The following is a 21,898-nucleotide window of genomic DNA, read 5'->3' as shown; positions in this document are numbered from 1 at the left end:
CTCCTTCGTGTAGGACGAATCAGCTGTCGAGATTTTTCGAGCGGGAAGATTCCTTTGTCCGGTTAGACACGCCCACTCGAATGAGTCATGATTGACTTTAACTTGAGAGGATTTTCTCCAGACATATGAACTTATAAAACAATGCGCATCACTGAATTCTGCTATCGGAATTCAACTCCGTTAGCTGGAGAGGATTACAGAGATATCAAAAATAGAATATAGGCATTGTAGCGAGGCAAAGATACATTATTATGCATTTGTATAGGCATTTGCAGTTCTATTAATGTTACAAATAGGACATGTATGCTTTCCTATGGTTTACACACACCTCTTAACACACAAATATATATATTTATTACATTTAAGAGTGACTTTATGGGTAAAAGTCCTTTTCTGTAGCGACCCTGTTATCTCATGCATAGGGCTGGCTGAGCTTGGTGGTCAAATTTTATGACCTGCCAATGAGCTCGGGTTACGGGATGCGATTCTACTGGGAGAACATTCTTCAAAAATACATTTCAGATCCAAACACTCGAAGATCATAACTATATGATCAAAACAACATTAATCACACATACATACAGGAAGTTCAGATACAAGTCTGAGTTACACACATTTAAAAGAATGTTAAGTTAAACACAACGGATGTTTGTGTGTGTGTGTGTGTGTGTGTGTGTATGTGTGTATGTGTGTGTGTGTCATGAGGCTGTAAAAGTCACAAGGAGTCTACGCTGAACTGGGGGGCAACAGACACCCGGGTGCTGGTAAATTGCCCCGTGGGGAATTATTAACCAGTGCTGTTTGGACAAAGACGATGTGTTCGACATCACATGATTCACTTAATGTGAAAAGCAGATGTCATTGTTGCTACAGTGTTTACGGGCAGAAGATGGAAAAGTTCTGATTGAGGATTCTGATATTCGAAAAATGGCTGTCGGTTTTTATAAGGAGCTGTATTCCAACAGTGTTGTGGATGTGGAAAAAATGTGGCCTAATTTCCCTAGATCAAGAGAAGGCGTTTGATCGGGTGGATCATCAGTTTTTATGGTATACGTTAGAAACCTTTGGTTTTCCACCTGCTTTCACTGCCTTGATTAAAGTGCTTCATGAAAATATTGAAAGTGTACTGAAAATCAATGGTGGTTTGAGTTGCCTTTTTAAAATACAAAGGGGGATTAGACAAGGTTGCGCCTTGTCAGGTATGCTTTACTCAATAGCAATAGAACCCATGTTGAATAAAATTAGGTCTCATTTAGATGGTTTTACATATGAGAGTACCTTTCCACCTATAAAGCTATCAGCATATGCAGATGATGTTTTAGTTTTAACCAGTGGACAGGATGATATTGACAAGCTTGTTGATATTGTTCACATGTATGCAAAAATCTCATCTGCAAAAGTATATTGGGCCAAAAGTTCAGCATATAGAGTTGGAAAATGGAATGAGGGAGAACTGGTATTACCAGGTGAAATGGTTTGGTCACAAAGAGGTCTGAAATATCTTGGAATATTTTTAGGTGATGAAATAATAACGCAAAGAAACTGGGAAAATATTCTTGAAAATGTAGAAGGAAGATTTGAAAGGTGGAAATGGCTTTTACCTAAAATGTCTTTTAAGGGGAGAGCATTGATTATTAATAATTTAGTAGCTTCCTCATTATGGCACAGATTAACAGTTTTAGAGCCTCCTGAAGGGGTTCTTGGAAAAATACAGGTCAAGATGATCAATTTCTTTTGGGATAGGTTACATTGGTTACCAAGAAATGTTCTATACCTTCCAAAGGAAGAAGGTGGTCAAGGGGTTGTTGACCTTGTAAGCAGGAAAGTAGCTTTTAGGCTACAGTTTGTTCAAAAGTTTTTATACAGTCCTAGTGTCTCATGGTTTGGACCAGCCTGTTGCCTTTTGAGTAAGGTTGGAGGGTGGGGTTTTAGACTAAATATATTTTGGACAGATTGTAGGTGTTTTAATCTGAAGTCTATTTCTTCCTTTTATGAAAGCTTAAGAAAAGCATGGTGTATGGTACAGGTCAAAAGATCATTGTCATATCAGTCTCTGTATTGGTTTTTGGAAGAGCCATTGATTAATGGTGCTCGGCTCGATTTAAGTGGAGATACAACTTTGTGGTTTTATCTAGTTTTACAATGCTGATGCACTCGCACAGAGACTTGAAATAAAATCAACAAGGACAGTCTATTTTTTATTAAAGAAGTGCAGAGAAAATTTGAGTGAAGACGACTGGAACTTTTTGTCAAGTCAAGCTCTTCCTGATAAAACGGATCATTTCCCTTGTATGGTGATATCTAAAAGTGTAATAGAAAATGAAAATGTTTTAATGACCCCAGAGAATTTGAGAGACATAATGTTTGATACAATGGGGGGGAAAGAGTTTGTATAAAGTTTGTGTGAAGGTGATAAATAAAGAGAAATTAAAACGTATGGATACACCATGGAGAGATCATTTAAATGTTGATTTTGATGTCAAACCCTGTTGGGGCTCTTGTTACAAACCACCATTGACTAAAAATGTGGGTGATCTTCAATGGAGAATTTTACATGGAATTGTTGCTATAAATTCTTTTATCTCATTGTTGAATTCGAATGTGCAAGATAGTTGTCCTTTTTGTGGTGAAAGAGAAACCATATTTCATTGTTTTATGCATTGTGAGAGACTTAGACCTTTATTTGGTTTATTGGAGATTTTATTTACTAATGTTAATGAAATGTTTACAATGATTGTGTTTATTTTTGGTTTTAAATATTGTAAAGGAAAAATGAAGAAAGGACGGTTGTTAAATTTTATCTTGGGTCAAGCCAAAATGGCAGTATACAGTATATTAGTAGGAAATATGAAATTGCTGGCAGTAGTAAAAATGTTGAATTGTTGTTTAAGGGGCTCATAAAAGCAAGAATAAAACATGATTTTATTTTTTATTCTCATATGAGAAAATTGGAAAACTTTGAAGAGGTTTAGAGTGTGCAAAGAATGTTGTGCTGGATTGAAAATGACACATTGCACTTTGTTGAAGAATTTGAGTAGGCCTAATTCAATGTGATTTCTTGTAAATGCAGTGTTTTTTGGATTTGTTTGTTTGAGGTGTTGTAGTTAATAAATGTGTGTTAAAAAATCTCTCTCTCTCTCTCTCTCTCTCTCTCACACACACACACACTCTCTCTCTCTCTTTCTCTCTGTCTCTCTCTCTCTGTCTCTCTGTCTCTCTCTCTCTCTCTCTCTCTCTCTCTCTCTATCAGGTAACATCTTTCATATATGCTGGGTACAATTAATGGTATAAGTTATCTCATACATCTATTTTGTAACTATTTTAAGTGTAACCATAACCATATTTTGTCATTAGACCTTTTCAATTACAAATAATGTGCTAACTAGTTTTGATTTGGTATTGACTTTGAAGTGCAACATATTGCAGTACAATATCATCACTCTCTATAGCAGCGCTCTCCCACATATTAAGCTATTGTAACTGCGCTTATTTCCGTCATTGGTATAAGTGGCAGTGGGTGGAATAGACAAGAAATGTACAGTTTTCTACCATCTTGCTAATAACGTTTCTTTAGTCATTCGGCAGTCTTGCATCCTGAACCCCTGCAGGAAATCCACACTAACAGGAAGTTGAGATGCAATCGAACTCAAAGTGACAAAGTTTAGAGCATGAAATGATGAGCTAATAAAGTGCTAGATTCTCACATGCATTAACTTAACCCTAAAACTGGCAATGTGATCTGGGTGTAACATAGTTTTTGTCGTCTTTTTTGGGGCGTAAGAATGATTTTTTCATCAAAACCTTTTATCATTTATCACAGCCTGGTCTGTCTTGAGTATGCTGGCCACATGATTTGTTTAAAAAAAATTGTGATTAATTAGTCAGCCTGACCTATATCCAACATGGCTGCCAGTGGTGCAGGACATTCAGATTTTGAGATAAGTAAATATATATTAAACTTAATTTTTTTTTTGAAAAAATAATACTAACACTGCTAACATTAATTATGAACATTGTCTTAAGGTGCTGAAATTTTTTTTATAAAAATGTTGTTCATGTTGTTATTTAGCACGTTTTGAAATATATGTTACACCTGAGTCACATTGCCACTTTTGGGTATAAAAAAGGGATTAACGCTACTTTTGACTATCTTTGTATTCTGGGGTTGTTTTATTTTTTATTTTTTATTTTTATTTTTACAAATGATAAAATTTACAGGTTAAACTGATACAGCCTGTCTGTCTTGAGTATGCTGGTCACATGATTTGAAAAACAACAACAATATTACAAACCTGTCATCCCCCTTTTTGAGAATATATGTAATATTGCACTATCCAAATTTAAATGGTTGTAATTCAAGAATGCTTTAGGAGCTGTACCAAAAATAGCCACTGGATGTTTTTTGTAACAAATTAATTAATTTTTTGTCTCAATACAGTCTCAGACCTTTCCGACGATATGTGTTTTGTCAAGATTAGAAAAGTTTTTTTATTATAAAGTAGTTAAAATAAGTTTTGTAATAAGAAACCTGACACCACCCACTAGGTAAGGAACTCGCTAAAATAGTTTAAAGTATCCGATTTCAAAATGGTTTTCACAGGCTGAATCTTGAGTTCCCTTTCGTTGTCACTCCGAGTTACGTCGGATGACGACGAATGGTGTTTCGCTTAGAAAGCCTGTCATCTTCGAGTATATAAAACGAGCCAATGGCAATGAAATGCCATGGGTCTGCGGAATTTGCATAGCGTAAGTCCGCCCCACCCTGGGGGTATATAAGGAAGTACGCTGGCAACATGCAGATATGTTTTCGCTTCGGAGCCAAGAGTTTTCTTCACTCCTACAAGCTATTCTGTATCATCTTCACTCTACGAGACGAGCGGCTCTTCAGTGTGTTGGTGTGACGGCGTGTTCCAGCGAGATCGCATTGCCTGCTGCTGATCTGTGCAGTGATCTGCCGACAGTGTGTGTGTTTCTCCCTGGGCGCTTCAGCACTCTGCTGAGCTTTTCCTCTCTCTAAAAGAGCTGCACGCGGCACGTCTTTTTCAAGACGGCTCGCCCGTGTATTTACTGGATGTGGGCGCGTGATTCATCTGCCTAACGGTCACGAGCGCTGTTTCGCGTGTTGGGCTGATTCACGCTCGGCAGCGCTCGTGGGTGAGTCACGTTTTCTCTGCGGGAACGTGACCATCGCGATGTTTATAGATCGAGACTCAATGATCCCCGTGTGGGTAGAGTCCCCTCTGCCACACCCCAATCTATCTCTTCCTCGAGAGGGGATACTTTGGCTGGTGGCCAGGGTGATCTGAGGGTTACAGTGTGGCATAATACCGACGAGCATTCCTCGGGCCACGCCCCCCTCCACATCGCAAACCGTGGGGCTTCCGTGTGTACCTGGTTCTTCTTAGGGACCCAGTGTTTTCATTCGGGGCTCCAGCAGGTGGTGTCATGTCACTCACAGCATCACAAGGCGGGCTTGATTCCTCTGGAAATGAGGATTCGACTGCGTTGCCTCCCTCTGGAGTGTCAGCGTTAGTCGAGTCAGATCCAGAGCTGATGGCCATGCTTTCCCGGGCAGCTGAAAGCATCGGCTGGAGTGGCGCCGCCCTCCCCCCGAGCGCTGTAGGCTTCCCGGATGTGCATCAGGACGCTTCCGGCTCGCGGGAGTCCACGTGACTTTTCGCGGCCCGCGGGCGTCCTCCGCCTTCGCTGCACTCGATCGCGTGGCGATCATGGGCTGTATGTTCTCTGTCACTATCGTGGCACAGGCATGCAGTGCTGTGTGTCGCCTTCGCCTTCGAGGCAGTGCTGACTCGGCAGTTCTGTCAGAACCGGCCGCAGTGGAACGCTAGTCCTTCCCTGGCCAACACTGACAGAACGCGGAAACTCGACCACGCCCCCTTGCTGGGACGCTATGCCTCCCATGCCCGGCTTGGTCGTTCCGCCGCGCACACTACTGACCTCGCTCTCGGGCGACATCGGTACCTGCGTGATCCTGGGTCAGGTGGTGTCCACTAGAGTGGTCCAGACATGGGCTCAGCCAGGTTGATGTGAGGGGGTCTGAGAATTCATTTTCTCAGCTCCCTCATGTCCCAGGCTGGGCTCCTCGGCGGTGTGGTTGAGGACTGTACCCTACAGTTTTTGACCCCCCCCAGAAGCAGACTGAGGCCTTCTGCACCGACGGTCATCCGTCCGTGCGGTCTCCTTAGTCTGCTTCCCGCCGAGGCCACCTCCATGCGGCTCCTCCCCTCGGGCCTTCACTGGCCCTGAGCAGGAGGAGGTCGCAGGAGGGCGGCGCTGCCCGTCTCCGCCCCTTAGACTGCCACGCCAGCCTAAGCAGCACTCTTGAGATGGGCAGCTTGGTCGGCGGTGTGGTTGAGGACTGCGCCCAACAGTCTTCGATCACTCCAGAAGCGGACTCAGGCTTCTGCACTGACGGTCATCCGTCCGTGTGGTCTCCTTATGTTGCGTTCACACCGGACGCGAATAGCGCGTCAAATTCGCGCCTGCCGCGTCTAGTTTGACGCTTGACCACTTTGTGTTAATTCGCGTGTCAAGAGCGAAATTGACGCGCGTAAAAACAAAAGTTTGAAGCAAAATTTACGCGCGTCAGAGGCGAAAGTTTCGAAACCCGTTGGCGGCCATCTTTTTTAGATGTTTATCGAGCATTAGCATTAGCATTAATCGAGAGAGTCACCGCTCGTATATGCTCTGGAGAGCAGAAACAGCTGCGTAGGGGACATCGTCGCTGTACTCGGGTCCACCAGACCCTCCAGAGGGTTTCAGGAGTTTCACAATTTGCTCCAGGAGCTAGGTTTGGCGGTGAGGACGCTGACGAGGACAGCGTAGGCCGTAAGGCCTCGGCCTCGAGTGGTCGCTGCCTGACGAGCCCGCGCTCTACAGCCCGGCGCGAGGTTCACCCTCGCCCGCACCCACCTAATCTGTCATTTATTTTTGTTTTGATAATAAATGGAGCCAGCCTCCAAAAGTGAAACCTGTCCTGTGATTTTTGTTTTTATACACTAAATTGTGTTTGTTGTCTTTACATTAGAATAATAATGTTTCATATAATCTAGAATAGATATGGAATAAATAGCATTCAATACAAAATGAGTATCTCTCATATATTGAAATCGAGTTTTTATGTGAAAGATTTGCTTTGTTGTGCATTTTAGTCATATTACAAAATAAGTTATTGAGGCCAAACTAATAAAATAAAATAACATTATAAACTGTCACTTCACCACGTGACAGCAGCAAGCAGGCTCCTGATTGGTTAACGCGGCGCGAATTGACGCAGAAGTTCAGATTTTTCAACTCGGGCGGCAGACGCGAATTCGCGTCAAACGCGTGAATGCACAAATAGCACTAATAAAATCATTCGCGCGTAACGCGCTTAACGCGTCAGACGCTCAATTCGCGCTATTCGCGCGAACTTGACGCGCGAATGAGGCGTATTCGCGTCTACCGCGCCGCGCTCTACGCCTCATTCGCGCCGCAGGAATTTTTTACGCGCGTAACGCGTCTTTGCATTGACTTAACATTGAAATCACTCGCGCCTGACGCGCTATTCACGTCCGGTGTGAACGCACCATTAGTCTGCTTCCCGCCGACGCCGCTTCCATGCGGCTCCTCCCCTCGACCCTTCCCGGCCCGAGCATGAGGAGGTCGCTGGAGGCTGGCACCGCCTGTCCTTGCCCTTAGCCGGCTAACACCTGGCTAAGCAGCACTCCTGAGACAGGTAGCCTGGAGTTAGGGCTCAGTTCTTTCAGGAGCTGGTAGCAGGACCACTCCTTCCCCCGGTGGAGGGCTGGGTGAGAATCTCATTCAAAAGAACTGATGCTCTTTCTCTGAGCCCCAAGAGGCTATGGATGACAGCACGCGCCGCCCACGGGCCACACTCCTCTCATCCCCCTCTGTCGCCAGACCCCTGCCAGAGCACGCCCCCGTGGGGCGCTGGTCCTCCCCTGGCCTCCTCTGGCAGGACGCGGCTAATGACCGTGCCCCCGCACAGGGCCGCTATGCCACCCTTGCCTGGGCCGGTCATTCCGCCTCGCTGCACCTCCGACGGTACGTCTGTGGTTCGCTGGCGCAGTTTCTGGAGGCCTGGCTAGAGCCTCCTAGACTGTCCCGCCGGGTCGCGAGAACCATCAGGCTCGGCTACGCGATTCAGATCGCGCGGTCTCCTCCCTGCTTCAGGGGAGTCCGCTTCACTATGGTCGGTGGCAATGCCCCTGTCATGAGAGCGGAGGTCGCCACCCTACTGGCGAAGGGTGCGATCGAGATTGTCCCTCCAGCCGAAATGAGGTCCGGCTTCTACAGCCCTTACTTCATTGTACCGAAGAAAACCGGTGGGTTACGACCAATCCTGGACCTGCGCGTCTTGAACCGCTCCCTTAAGAAGGATGCCGTTCAAGATGCTCACGGCCAAACGCATTTTCGAATGCGTGCGGCCGCAGGATTGGTTTGCAGCGATCGACCTGAAGGACGCCTACTTCCATGTCTCCATTCTTCCTCGACACAGACCGTTCTTACGGTTTGTTTTCGAGGGGCAGGCATACCAGTACGCGGTTCTCCCTTTCGGGCTAGCCCTGTCTCCTCGCGTCTTTACGAAGGTCGTCGAGGCAGCCCTTGTTCCCCTTCGGGAACACGGGGTTCGCATCCTGAATTATCTCGACGACTGGCTGATCCTAGCTCACTCTCGAGACCAGGTTTGCGAACACAGGGACCTAGTGCTCCGGCACCTAGCTCGTCTGGGCCTTCGGGTCAACTGGGAGAAGAGCAAACTCTGCCCCGTGCAGAGGATCTCTTTTCTCGGTATGGATATCGACTCGGTCGCCATGTGCGCGCAGCTTACGAGCGAGCGCGCGCAGTCACTGCTGACTTGCCTTCGTCAGTTCGAGGGCAAGAGTGCGGTCCCACTGAAACAGTTTCAGAGGCTCCTGGGGCATATGGCATCCGCAGCCGCAGTAACGCTGCTCGGATTGCTTCATATGAGACCGCTTCAGCTTTGGCTTCGCGATCGAGTCCCGAGGTGGGCATGGCAACACGGCACGCTCCGAGTCCCAGTGACTCCGGCCTGCCGTCAGACCTTCACCCCGTGGTCGAACCTCAGTTTTCTACGGGCCGGAGTGCCCTTAGAACGAGCTTCCAGGCATGTTGTTGTATCAACGGATGCCTCCACCACGGGCTGGGGCGCCATGTGCAATGGACATGCTGCCGCGGGCTCCTGGACAGGTCCCCAACGCCTTTGGCATGTCAATTGCCTCGAGTTGCTGGCTGTACGCCTTGCCCTGCACCGCTTCCGGGCGTTGCTCAGGGGTCAACACGTACTAGTCCGTTCAGACAATACCGCCACAGTAGCGTACATCAACCGTCAAGGGGGTCTACGCTCCCGCCGTATGTCGCAACTCGCCCGCCACCTCCTCATATGGAGTCAGAAGCATCTGAGGTCGCTTCGAGCCATTTATATCCCGGGAGAGCTGAACCGTGCGGCCGACGAGCTGTCTCGGCTTTGGCCTCTCGCTGGAGAATGGAGACTCCATCCCCAGTCGGTCCAGCTGATTTGGGATCAGTTCAGGGACGCTCAGATAGATCTGTTTGCCTCCCACGACTCGTCCCATTGCAACCTGTTTTATTCCCTGACCGAGGGCACGCTCGGCACAGATGCACTGGCGCACAGCTGGCCGCGGGGCCTACGCAAGTATGCGTTTCCCCCAGTGAGCCTTCTTGCGCAGACTTTGCGCAAGATCAGGGAGGACGAGGAGCAGGTGATATTGGTTGCCCCGTATTGGCCCAACCGCACCTGGTTCCCAGAACTAGTACTCCTCGCGACAGCACCTCCCTGGCCTATTCCTCTGAGGAAGGACCTGCTTTCTCAGGGACGGGGCACCCTATGGCACCCTCATCCCGATCTTTGGAACCTCCACGTGAGGCTCCTGGACGGGACGAGGTAGGTTTGAGTACCCTACCACCAGCGGTGGTGGCTACCATCACTTCCGCTAGAGCATTGTCCACGAGACATGTCTATGCGTTGAAGTGGAACCTCTTCGTCAACTGGTGTTCTTCTAAACATCAAGAACCCACGAAATGCCCGATCAGTGTCGTGCTTTCCTTCCTGCAAGAAGGGTTGGAGCGAAGGCTGTCTCCCTCCACCCTGAAAGTGTATGTTGCCGCCATTGCCGCACATCACGACGCAGTCGAAGGTAAGTCCGTTGGAAAGCACGACCTGATCATCAGGTTCCTGAGAGGAGCGAGGAGACTGAATCCTCCCCGCCCTCCTCTCGTTCCCTCTTGGGACCTCTCAGTGGTTTTAACTGCCCTGCAGAGTGCTCCCTTTGAGCCTCTGCAATCAGTGGAGCTTAAGTTCCTGTCTATGAAGACAGCGCTCCTGGTTGCATTGGCCTCCATCAAGAGGGTAGGGGACCTGCAGGCATTTTCGGTTGACGAAGCGTGCCTGGAGTTCGGGCCGGCTAACTCTCACGTGATCCTGAGACCCCGGCCTGGATATGTGCCCAAGGTTCCCACCAGGTGGTGAACCTACAAGCGCTGCCTTTGGAGGAGGCAGACCCAGCCTTGGCACTGCTCTGTCCAGTACGCGCCCTCCGTGCTTACGTAGACAGAACGCAGTGTTTCAGGACCTCTGACCAGCTCTTTGTCTGTCATGGTGGGAAGCTGAAGGGAAAGGCTCTCTCCAAGCAAAGGTTGTCTCACTGGATAGTGGACGCCATTGCTTTGGCTTACCAGCAGCAAGGTCGACCATGCCCCCTTGGTGTGACGGCCCACTCCACCCGGAGTGTGGCATCCTCTTGGGCTCTAGCGCATGGCGCCTCGCTAACAGTCATTTGCAGAGCTGCAAGCTGGGCGACACCTAACACATTCGCGAGATTCTACAATCTCCGGGTGGAGCCAGTTTCTTCTCATGTACTCGCATCAACTAGCCGGTATTAGATTCTGCTCAGGTGTCTTCGCTTGCTCGCCATTCCTCTCCACGGACGGGATACGTGCGATATTCCTCAGGTGAGCCTCATAAGCCCTGAGTCTCCTCCAGCACTGACGACGTCAACGCCAGAGTTGCCACCGGCAGCTTTCGCGCTTGGCTAGGTGCCTCCATGTGCATGGTTCCCCCTCTGGGCGACCCCCACATGTGTATTTCCACTGTAAGCCTCTCTGAGCATGTGTCTTTCCCTTGGCAAGCCACCTTGCCACCCCTGGGGTTGAAATATTCCACCTGCGGCTGGATACCCCAGTGTTTCTCCATATGCAGCCCTCCTGGGTCATATGTGTATTCCAAGTCTCCCCCTTCGGGTTGGGCATGATTGCATATCCACTGAGATATGCTTCCCAGTGTACCTTGGTTTAATCCTGTGTTAAGTAGGAGTCCTTCGTCCGTGCCAGTCTCACGACAGGGAGCTCACACTTACGCAGGGCACTGGAAGACAGTCGGGAGGTGGCGTGATTACACTGGGAACCCCATTCGTCGTCATCCGACGTAACTCGGAGTGACAACGAAAGGGAACGTCTCGGTTACGTATGTAACCCTCGTTCCCTGAGTAGGGAACGGAGACGTTACGTCTCCCTGCCACTTCCGCTGTACCGCTGGGAAACGCCTGAGTTCAGTCTCGGCTCCTCAGCGAAGACATATCTGCATGTTGCCAGCGTACTTCTGTAACGGAGAGCAGATCACCAGTTTGCATGGTGATTAAATTAGATTAATTAATGCAGTCTAAATCTACAAAAACCCCTGTCTCGCTCTGACTCAAGCTATTCTCACATTCCAAAGCACTCTCATTTACGACACCTCTGTTGTTTTGAGATTGCTCTGCGCAAGACGTGCAGCCCAAACGGCGCCGAAAAACGGTGTAAATCACTGATTAGCTCTCTCTCTACATGATCTCTGACGTCTAAACCAACAGAGACCGTCTGTTTATGGCCGGGAGAGCCTAACGCTGACCAATGAGAGCGATCCCGAAAGCACTCCCCCCTAGGGAGTCCCTCGGACACTGATTTACACATAGACACTAATTAACTCTTCACAACAATAAAACAGTGTTGTAGAGACCAGATGCCGAAACATGTGGTCTCTGCCGAGTACATCAATCCAAGGAGCCAAAACGCACGCACACACATAACCCTCACCCGCAGCGCCGGGGACGAGAGTTCAGCGGGCGGGTATGAACTTTCAAGACGCACTCACACACACACACACAGAAACACACTCAGGCCCCACCACGTGTGAACCAAAATCCTTGTATGAAATATTTTAAATGTATTTTCTTGATGTGTGTCTGATCCCCTGTCCCAAATATTATGCCTATGTAGTTTGTTGGCCTGTAATCACTCTGTGGTGCCCACAATTACAAGAAATGATGTACCTCCTTGATTTTAGATATTAGAACTGTCATTCGCGGTATTGCCGTGTTCCACGAACCCCAACGATGCTGAATCTTTAACACAAAATATCAGAGAATGCATTGTTTTATTAAATACCAGTGTTATTAAGTTATGGACGAATTCATCGTTTCAAAACCCCGCGGAAAGGAGGCGTATAGACCTCAAAACGTCAGGAGGTGGGCCCATACGTTGTTAAAGACGATTGGCCCACGTACGTGAGGGAGGCGTGAGTTTAGCCCTTTAAAATTGCGCGCCCCTCTCCTCTCATTGCAGTCCGCCAGAGAGAGAAAGACGACACGCCTCCTTCCCTCAAGGAAGCTCCGCTCGCTTTTATTTTCCTTTTATTTCCAAGTCTTTTCTTAGAACTACTATTACTTCAGTATAGTCTTCTGAAACCAACCCACGAAACTTAAGGCTAAAGATAATCTTTGCTGAGTCTTCGCTCGCTTCAAGTCGCCATAGCAACCAGAACGCTGTGACCACGTGATCCAGGTGCCTTTATCCAACACAGACGAACGCACACACAGAAGGCCGATCTCCCAAACAGAGTAACGTAGATCTTTTAAATTTGCAATCTGAAGGAAATGCTGTTTAAAGTTGTCTAAATATTACTGAGAAACGTTGGGGTTTTGTGGTGAATGACTAAAACTGTTTCTATCTCTCTCTCTAACCTCTCTTTCACACACACAAACATACACATACACACACACACACACACATACTCTCACCCACGTGTGCCGAGACAAACACACCACCACGTGCTCACGGAGCCGCTGACACACCCACCTTACAAACGCTACCATCTCCACATCACACACACACACCTAAAATCATTCGTATCTCAACTATCAGTTTCCTCTCGCTGATTTTCTCTCTCTCTCTCTCCCTTCCTCTCTCTCAAACCTTTTTATTTTTGTTGTATTTCTGTATTACGATCGTTATATTGCTTGTTTTGTTTATGCATTTTTACTCCTGCGTGATTTAAAATAATTGTGTAATCGCTAGCTTGTTAAATAAACTTTGTTAAATCATTTGAATTAAGTTTGCCTGTTTTGTTTCAAATTCTGAGTCCCTGATGAGTGCAGATTTTACCTTATAAGCTCTACGATTGGTTTTATTCTTAAAAGAAACCTAAAATTGTCTAAAACACGGAGATAATTATCTTCTTTGTGGCCACAAGAAAGTGTTATCTATCAGTGTTAAAGACGCCCGATTTCTGTTCATAAATTATACATTCTGTCCACTGGTCGGCCAGTCTGCATGGTAAATGAACATTCTTCAACTTCTACCTCAAATTCCCCCAAATTGAGTAAATGCTACCCGTCTCTATCAGTGATTATTACAAGTAATTGTGTAATCGCTGATACAAGCCGAGGTTTTGACCTATTCCCTAATTTGAATAAATTAATTTATGGAAGCAACAGATGCATATTCACATTGATGAATATTACCGCTAATTTGAGCTAATTAATTCCCCAACACAAAGTCATTGTTGTTACACTTCCTTATATACCCCCAGGGTGGGGCGGACTTACGCTATGCAAATTCCGCAGACCCATGGCATTTCATTGCCATTGGCTCGTTTTATATACTCGAAGATGACAGGCTTTCTAAGCGAAACCCCATTCGTCGTCATCCGACGTAACGTCTCCGTTCCCTACTCAGGGAACGAGGGTTACATACGTAACCGAGACGTTTGTAAGCTTTCCAATGATATATAATATATGATGTCAACATTATATGAGTTGAAGTATAGGATTGCAGTTATAGATTTGGTCCTTTTCTTATACCCTAAACAGGCAATGTGATCTGGGAGTCACAACTCATAAAATCCAAAATAGGCCTACATACATTTTTAAAAAATTTGTTTGCATATGATTTACTCAAGTCCAGATGATATAAAAAATGACATGAAATTATTTGTTGCTTATCATTTTCTACTCTTGCCTGTTTAAGGATGTGGTTATTTTAGATGTTGGTGGAGTTTCAAAAACAGGAGGTAGCATCACATCAGATCATCTGTCATTTTATCACTGAACCAGTATAGAGGAGTTTGTCTTTTCATATTTGTGGACTGAAAGCGCTGAAGATGTTTCGCATCGTTTTCTTCTGTCTGTGTTTCTGGCGTCTGGATGGTGAGTTTTAAATATGACTTTGGTTGTTTCTCTTCTGGTACCATGTAATAAATTACAGGTTAAATTAGACAGAGAGGATTTAACAATAACTGTTATTCTCATATAGAAATAATTGAGCTGTGATTTTACTGTGAGATCAAGTTTGAATTCAGGTCTAAACTCAGTTATTAGTGTAGGCAGAAATAGCGGGGGTCAGGACCCGATCTCAGGGTTCCCCCCCCCTAAAACATATCAGTAAAAACCAAACTGTGTATTGGAAATAATATAATAATATATACTCAAATAACTGTGTAAGTAGTAAAACAATACAAACGCAAATGAGGTAAAACAAAAAGTTCAGAAACATTGAGTCCTCACTCCCTTCCCTCACAGTGCTTTGATCAGCAGACAAACATAATGATTCATGAGTGACGGGTTTTTAGCGCGATAAGAAATCAGATATTAAACGTGTTTATCGTGCAATTTATACGCGAAAATGAGTTTTTATGTGCATATGCAGTTTATTGCGTGTAATTCAACCCCCACCACTAATCCTAACCAAACGTATCATATGCACGTAAAAACTCATTTTCGCGTATAAATTGCACTGGAGCTCAAAGTGATAAAGGTCAGAGTGTGAATTATCAGGAATAAAGAGCTAGATGTTCATGCATTAACACTTATAGATGTGCAGTTATTTTAGATGTTGGTGGAGTTTCACTTCATTTCACTACAGAGCAGCTTCACATCAGATCATCTGTCATTTTATTACTGAAGCAGTTTTGAAGAGTTTGTCTTTTCATATTTGTGGACTGAAAGCGCTGAAGATGTTTTGGATTGTTTTTTTTCTGTTTGTGTTTCTTTTAAATATGTTTTTATGGCTTCAGTTCTGGTTCCATGTAATAAATGACTGGTTAAATTAGAGAGGATTAACATTCACTGTTACAGGACAGCACTAACATCTACTAAAGATATATGGATATACCAGTTTGCACACGCTGTGCTTCTTTTCTGTGTCTTTATTCGATTTCATAAATGTTAGTTAATCCACAATAACGTTTAAGAAATCTACTAAAGACAGAAAAGAACCACAGCATGAGTTTATACAGCAACAGTAAATTCAACCTAGTACTTGTTACAACATTAAAGTAAAAGTGTTTTTATTTAGTTTCGTTCCATTTATAAATCTATTTCTACTCTATTTCACTTGTCATCTTTTGTCTTTGCAGAATATTATTAACATCACATTTAAATGATTTAAAGTATTTCAGTGAAGCTTCATCAAACCAACATCAAGTGATTTTAAAGCTTTAATCTGTGAAAAACTCTGTTCTTCAGGTGTGTTTGGTGATGAAGATGAATTGAAGTATATGATGAAGGGAGATTCATTCACTCTAAACTCTGATCTTACTGAAATAAAGGATGATGATGTGATTCAGTGGAGGTTTGGATATGATGAAGACACTTTAATAGCTGAAATCAATAAACGGGACGACAGAATCACTGTATATGATGATGTTCTTGATGGGAGATTCAGAGACAGACTGAAGCTGAACATACGATCTGCATCTCTGACCATCATAAACATCACTGAAGAGATTGGATATTATTCTCTACAGATCAACGGTGTGAGAAAGAGAAAGATCAATATTGGTTCCTATGGTGAGGTTAAACACATTTGTTTCACCTTTATTTAATGACAACATTTAAATTAATTCATACACCATTTTGTTTCTTTTTGTTTGTTTTATGATATTGTTTATTTCAAACTGACATTTTAAAGCATAGTAAAACATTATTAAGTGATTTCACAGTATTAATCTGACAAACCCTGTTTGTGTGTGTTCTGTGTGTGTTTTTGGTTTTACAGGAGAGACGTCAGTGTTAGTGAAGGAGGGAGAATCATTCACTCTAAACTCTGATCTCACTGAAATAAAAGGTGATAGAGCGATTGAGTGGAGGTTTGGAACTGAAGATAAGACTGGTTGGTGGTCTGAAGCTTTAATAGCTGAAATCAATAAAGAGGACGACAGAATCACTGTATATGATGATGTTCTTGATGGGAGATTCAGAGACAGACTGAAGCTGAACAATCAAACTGGATCTCTGACCATCACAAACATCACAACTGAACATGCTGGAGTTTATGGACGAACCCTGTGGAAAGGCGGGTCTGGTTCGAGCAGTGATGTCTATCTCGCTGTCTTTGGTAGGTTAAATATTTGTTTTACCATTTTATGTTTTAATCAAACAAAACAATATTAATCCAAAACACCATTTTGCTTCATTTCTGTTTTTGTTTTATGTTATTGTTCATTTGAAATTTGAATATCAATATCTCAGATACAAACTCTGTTTCTGTTTGTTGATACAGTTGAAATATCAGTGAAGGAGGGAGAATCACTCACTGTAAACTCTGATCTCACTGAAATAAAGGATTATGAATGGATTCGGTGGATGTTTGGAGATGAAAATATTTTAATAGCTGAAATTGATGTAAAGGCCGACAGAATCACTGTATATGATGATTATCTTGGGAGATTCAGAGACAGACTGAAGCTGGACAATCAAACTGGATCTCTGACCATCACAAACATCACAACTGAACATGCTGGAGATTATAAACTACAGATCAAAAGTATGAAAAGGTTTTGGCTCTCAAAAGGTTTCTCATTAAAAGCTTTCAGAGTTTCTGTCTCTGGTGAGTAGAGATCATTTCTCATGTCCTTCAAATATTCTTGTTTTTAACCAATTATTTACATATTTATTGTTGAATCATTTTATAGTTTGAGATGATAGATCATATAAACACTGACTCAACACACTGACTGAACTGAACGAAGCTGATTAGATTTGTTTTCTCTCTCATGTTTTCCAGCTCGTCTGCCTGTTCCTGTCATCAGCAGAGACTGTTCTTCATCTTCATCATCATCATCATCATGTTCATTGGTGTGTTCAGCTGTGAATGTGGGTCATGTGACTCTCTCCTGGTACAAAGGAAACAGTTTATTGTCCAGCATCAGTGAGTCTAATCTCAGCATGAGTCTCTCTCTCCCTCTGGAAGTGGAATATCAGGATAAAAACTCCTACATCTGTGTGCTGAACAATCCCATCAGCAACCAGACTCAACATCTCAACATCACTCAACTCTGTCACGCATGTTCAGGTACGGCTGATATTAGTTGATGTCAGCGCTGATATTAGCGTTTATGAACTGATCTGATCTCAATTTGATGCTTTTATTCCTCAGACTCTGTCCACTGTTGTGGTCCTACTGAAGCTGTGATCCGATTGGTCCTCTCTGCTCTGGTGGGCGTGGCTACTGTCATTCTTCTGGTTTATGACATCAGATCCAGAAGAGCTGAACGAGATCAAGCACATATTCACACATCAGAAACCTAATGGTGTCATTTCTCACAAACTGATTTTTTATATATAGCTTGTGAGATTTACTTATTTGTGGCATCTAAAGCAGAACGCTGAACTTTAAAGGTTCTTCAAGTGTGTTTTTTGTTCTTCTAATTTTTTTTGTCATAATAAATACTGATGATTGTTTAGCTTGCGCTCTCTCTCTTTCAGCAATATATTTTTAAAAATCCAATTCAAAAGGCTTTACATTTTTGTTTATAAACTTTACACCGTAAACCAGAATAAGCTGGCAAACCTTAAATCAGTTGCCTCACTTTTTAAGTTAAGAAATTTAAAGTTTAAGTAAACAGAACAGCCAGATTTTTATTTTGTACTCATACATTTTAATTGATCTCAACTTCAAATATTTGAGTAAGCTAATTAAAACCTTTAACTTAAAAATGTAATATAATCTCAACTTAAATAATTTTATTAGTGGAAACATCTGTTCTACATCTATTCTCAAACCAAGCCGCAGATTTCACTTTACTTCTGCTGTCCATGTGTATTTGCTTGTCTTTATCAATAAAGTTTTCTCACTCTGAAGTCCAAGAGTGTCTCCATGTTTTCTTACATTTATAATGTTGGGCGCCCCCTGCAGGAATACTAACTTTATGTAAGTAATCTGGTTCTCTAGCTGTGCTGCACTGTGATTGTTACGCTCAACTGTGTTCACAATCAAGTTTTCATCGCTGTTATTAAACGGCACCCAAAGCTACTAATCTTCTTCTTTTTTTTTTTACTTAAGAAAGTGCTTTCTATTTTAAATATCAGTCATGTTGCTCACTTTCTTCATTCCTGGTGGCTCATGTTGTTATGAATTTTTTGCCACCCCAGACAGCAACATAGTGTCGGCCCAGATCCGGCCCACATCCGGTACATGCGGATCCAACGCTTCCCAGATCTGGGCCGACACTATGTTGCTGTCTGGGATTGGAATGACCAGGTTAAGATAACGTAAAAGCCCACGTTGCTCTTGTGCACGGACTCGTTCGTTAAGCTAAATAGCCAATCAGAGTGATTTCTCATCTCTATTCAACATGCTCAATTGGTGCAAAACCCCCCCCAAAAGAGGTCTGAAACGGTGCCGATGGATCAGAACACGCTGTAAAAACTGAAAAAAGTAATAAATTCATTAATCTAATCAAATACCTTTAAAATGACTGGATCTAAGGCTTGGTCTACATTAATCCGGATACATTTGAAAACGGGGATTTTGTTTAAAAACGCTCTCTTGTCCACACTAGCGTTTCAGGCGTTTCAGTGTGGACGAGAAACTTCTGGAAAACGGCTGAAATGCCAAATTCTGATACAGACGGAAAAATAAATAATAAAGTTATTGCTCAATTCTTCTGACAGGATCATTTTATTTAGCTAAAGATCTCAGCATTCACTGATCGTCCAGGTCGCTCTCATTCACTCATTTGCTCAGCGAGTTACTCTGGCGTCGAGTAATGATGCTCATTAAATATGCCCTTGTATCCGAGCTGCACCAATCACATCGGGTTATCTGATATAGGCGGGCCAGAGGCGAGATGACGACAGCGCTGTGACGTCGAAGTCATTTAGTAAACATTGTAAGATGGCTATGGATGAACACCAGATGTTTGAAACGGCTTTGGCCGCTACAATGAACGAGTTAGACTTGGCTTTTTATCTAAAAGAGGAACAGAAGACGCCGCTCGAATCCTTCCTTTGCAAGAAGGGTGTTTTTGCTGTTTTGCCGACCGGATACGGCAAGAGTCTAATCTACCAGTTAGCTCCGCTGCTAGCTAAGCGTATGTGGCTTGTTGTGATTGGTCGTAGTGTTAGCCAATTGCGTGCAGTGCAGTGTTGTTTTTGGCAGCCCTTTTAGTTTTAGTCTTAGTCTTTTGGACAAAAATGCTTTTTAGTTTTAGTCACATTTTAGTCACTTATAAACTTGATAGTTTTAGTCAAGTTTTAGTCGACGAAAACACAAAAAGGTTTTAGTCAATTTTTGTAAAAAAAAAAAAAAAAAAAGTAGTCTTTAACAAATTAATTTAGGATAAAAAGTATTGGAAATGGGCTTAGGTTTGACAGGTTGTAGCAAGTGTTGCAATTCGAGTGTTGTAACTCAATTAAATTTGAGCTACTACAACATTACACACAGATAAAGTGGTAACAGTGGAATCACTGTTTTACTCCAAAAAAGCCAGGATAAAAACATTCTTACTTTGGCAATTGTGGCTTTATTATATAATTAGTCAAATAATAATTTATGTTATAATCTAAGTTATATAATAATTATATATTACTTTGAACCAATTAGCCTACTAAACTAATGCTCGGACACACTAGGTCTCTCTCGCGTACACTCGGTCTCTCTCGCGCACTGTCGCTCGCTCGTGCAGTTCGTTTCGCTTTTGTCCAGTCCGGCGCCTCATATAGAAGATGTGTGGCGAGTGACTAGCCGCAGCCGCAGGTGTGTTGTTGTTGTGTGGAATCTGGTGCGCGGTATGGCGGCAGCCGGGTGGTGGGCGTACCCAAAACAAGGATAGGAAGCTGATACTTTTTTAACTCTAAACAGACAGATTTCACGCAAAATAGGCAGAAATGACATGCATTGTGAACGTCAGACTTATAATCATTTTCGTTCCGTCTCGTCTCGTCAACGAAAACGTCTCGTCATGTTTTAGTCACCTTAGAGCCATTTTTAGCTAGTCATCGTCGCGTTATCGTCATAAAAAAAAGGTGCGTCAACGAAATCATTTCGTTATCGTCATCGTTGACGAAAACAACATTGGTGCAGTGAGATTTTCAAATGCGTGCTTGGTGCCGCCCCTCGAGCTGGCCGAGTTTCATTAGTCGACGCCAGACCATTAATCTTTCAGATTTAGCTCTGGATTTCCAGGCTACAGCAGGACAGCAAATGCGAGTGAATATTCAGTCATGTTTGCAGGACTGTGATATGAAGAGTTTGCAAAGTAACAGAGTTTTAGCAACTGTGTGAAAGTGAATCGCACATAACAGGCACAATACCGGTATAAACATGAATATATTGGTACAATATGCGTCACATGACTAAACTTACATCATCGTTTTTAAATACCTCCAGTTTCACAGTCGACATTACAACGCGGAAACGCTGTTTTCAAATTTATCCACTTTGGAGAGCGTTTTCAAAAAGCTTTGTTTTCATTAATAAAAACGGCGTCTCAGTGTGACAGAAGACCAACACGGAGAGAAAAATATATTAGTGTGGACAAGGCCTGAGTAAGAGGAATTAAAAACCAACCGGACGGTTCTTCTTTAAAAGAAACCTAGAAAACGAACTTTTATGAAAACGACCATCTTCATAAATTTTTATGAGAAGAACACTTGACAACACTTTATTACCTCTAAACATAATTTAATCACACATCATTCTTAAACTCCTGAAGACTGTGTCCTCAGGGCCAATCACAATGAACACAGACGCGTTTCTGAAACACAACATCAAAAAGTGTCTGGATATTATCACTGGAATCCTGATTTATTTGCAGGTCCGGACGGCGTCGCAGATCTTGTGTGGATCTGGATGTGTTAGTGTTGACTACATATAGTAGGTTTTACATATTGTCTGTTTGCAGCCTTTATCTGATCCTTCACTGGGAACCGAAAGTAACTCACTCCCGCCAAATGTTTCCTCTTTGAATTCTTGCACCGGGAACAATCAGGGGGCCAATCCATCCCCTGAAAACCGTACCACCCCCGGGAGCCGCCATTGGCTAACAAGCCATCACCTGCTGTTAGCATCCCATTGACTCCCATTCATTTTGGCGTCACTTTGACAGCGAATAACTTTACATCTGAGGCGTTTAAAGACTCCATTTGTCCATTATTTATTTCTAAAGAAACACGAAAATGTATAAAAGGCTCCATTACCTTGTATCTTACGTTATGGCCCCGTAGAAGCAGTTTTTGTAAAAATAGGCTAACGATTGCGTCATAACCACGCGACTCTCTGGAAATTAGCGTATAGACAG

At 43.7% G+C, this 21,898-nt stretch overlaps 2 protein-coding genes and 2 long non-coding RNA genes across 4 annotated transcripts in view; 3 read left to right on the top strand and 1 right to left on the bottom strand.

Annotated features, from left to right (window-relative positions):
- LOC309502440 overlaps positions 1-21,898 on the top strand; it is a 113,571-nt gene that overhangs the window by 1,786 nt on the left and 89,887 nt on the right. The window lies entirely within an intron of this gene.
- Positions 4,669-11,262, top strand: LOC309502308 (uncharacterized protein). The gene is made up of 2 exons (XM_082174653.1): positions 4,669-6,461; positions 7,596-11,262. Exon 2 carries the CDS (start codon positions 7,865-7,867, stop codon positions 10,532-10,534), a length of 2,670 nt encoding a protein of 889 aa, XP_082030779.1. The 5' UTR covers positions 4,669-6,461; positions 7,596-7,864; the 3' UTR covers positions 10,535-11,262.
- LOC309502356 (uncharacterized protein) lies at positions 14,415-18,464 on the top strand. Its single transcript, XM_082174742.1, has 6 exons — positions 14,415-14,525; positions 15,843-16,166; positions 16,375-16,713; positions 16,879-17,205; positions 17,383-17,670; positions 17,755-18,464. The coding sequence occupies exons 1-6, from the start codon at positions 14,480-14,482 to the stop codon at positions 17,904-17,906; spliced, it is 1,476 nt and encodes a 491-aa protein (XP_082030868.1). The 5' UTR covers positions 14,415-14,479; the 3' UTR covers positions 17,907-18,464.
- Positions 18,866-19,308, bottom strand: LOC309502464. Its single transcript, XR_014207307.1, has 2 exons — positions 19,191-19,308; positions 18,866-19,145 (listed from the first exon to the last, which is right to left on the bottom strand). It is a non-coding gene; the product is annotated as an uncharacterized lncRNA (long non-coding RNA).

Source organism: Leuciscus leuciscus, assembly GCF_965113295.1.
Source record: "Leuciscus leuciscus genome assembly, chromosome: 7".
Classification (NCBI taxonomy): Eukaryota; Metazoa; Chordata; class Actinopteri; order Cypriniformes; family Leuciscidae; genus Leuciscus; species Leuciscus leuciscus.
The sequence above is the reverse complement of the archived record's forward strand: the minus strand, read 5'-3'. Positions and strand labels throughout refer to the sequence as shown.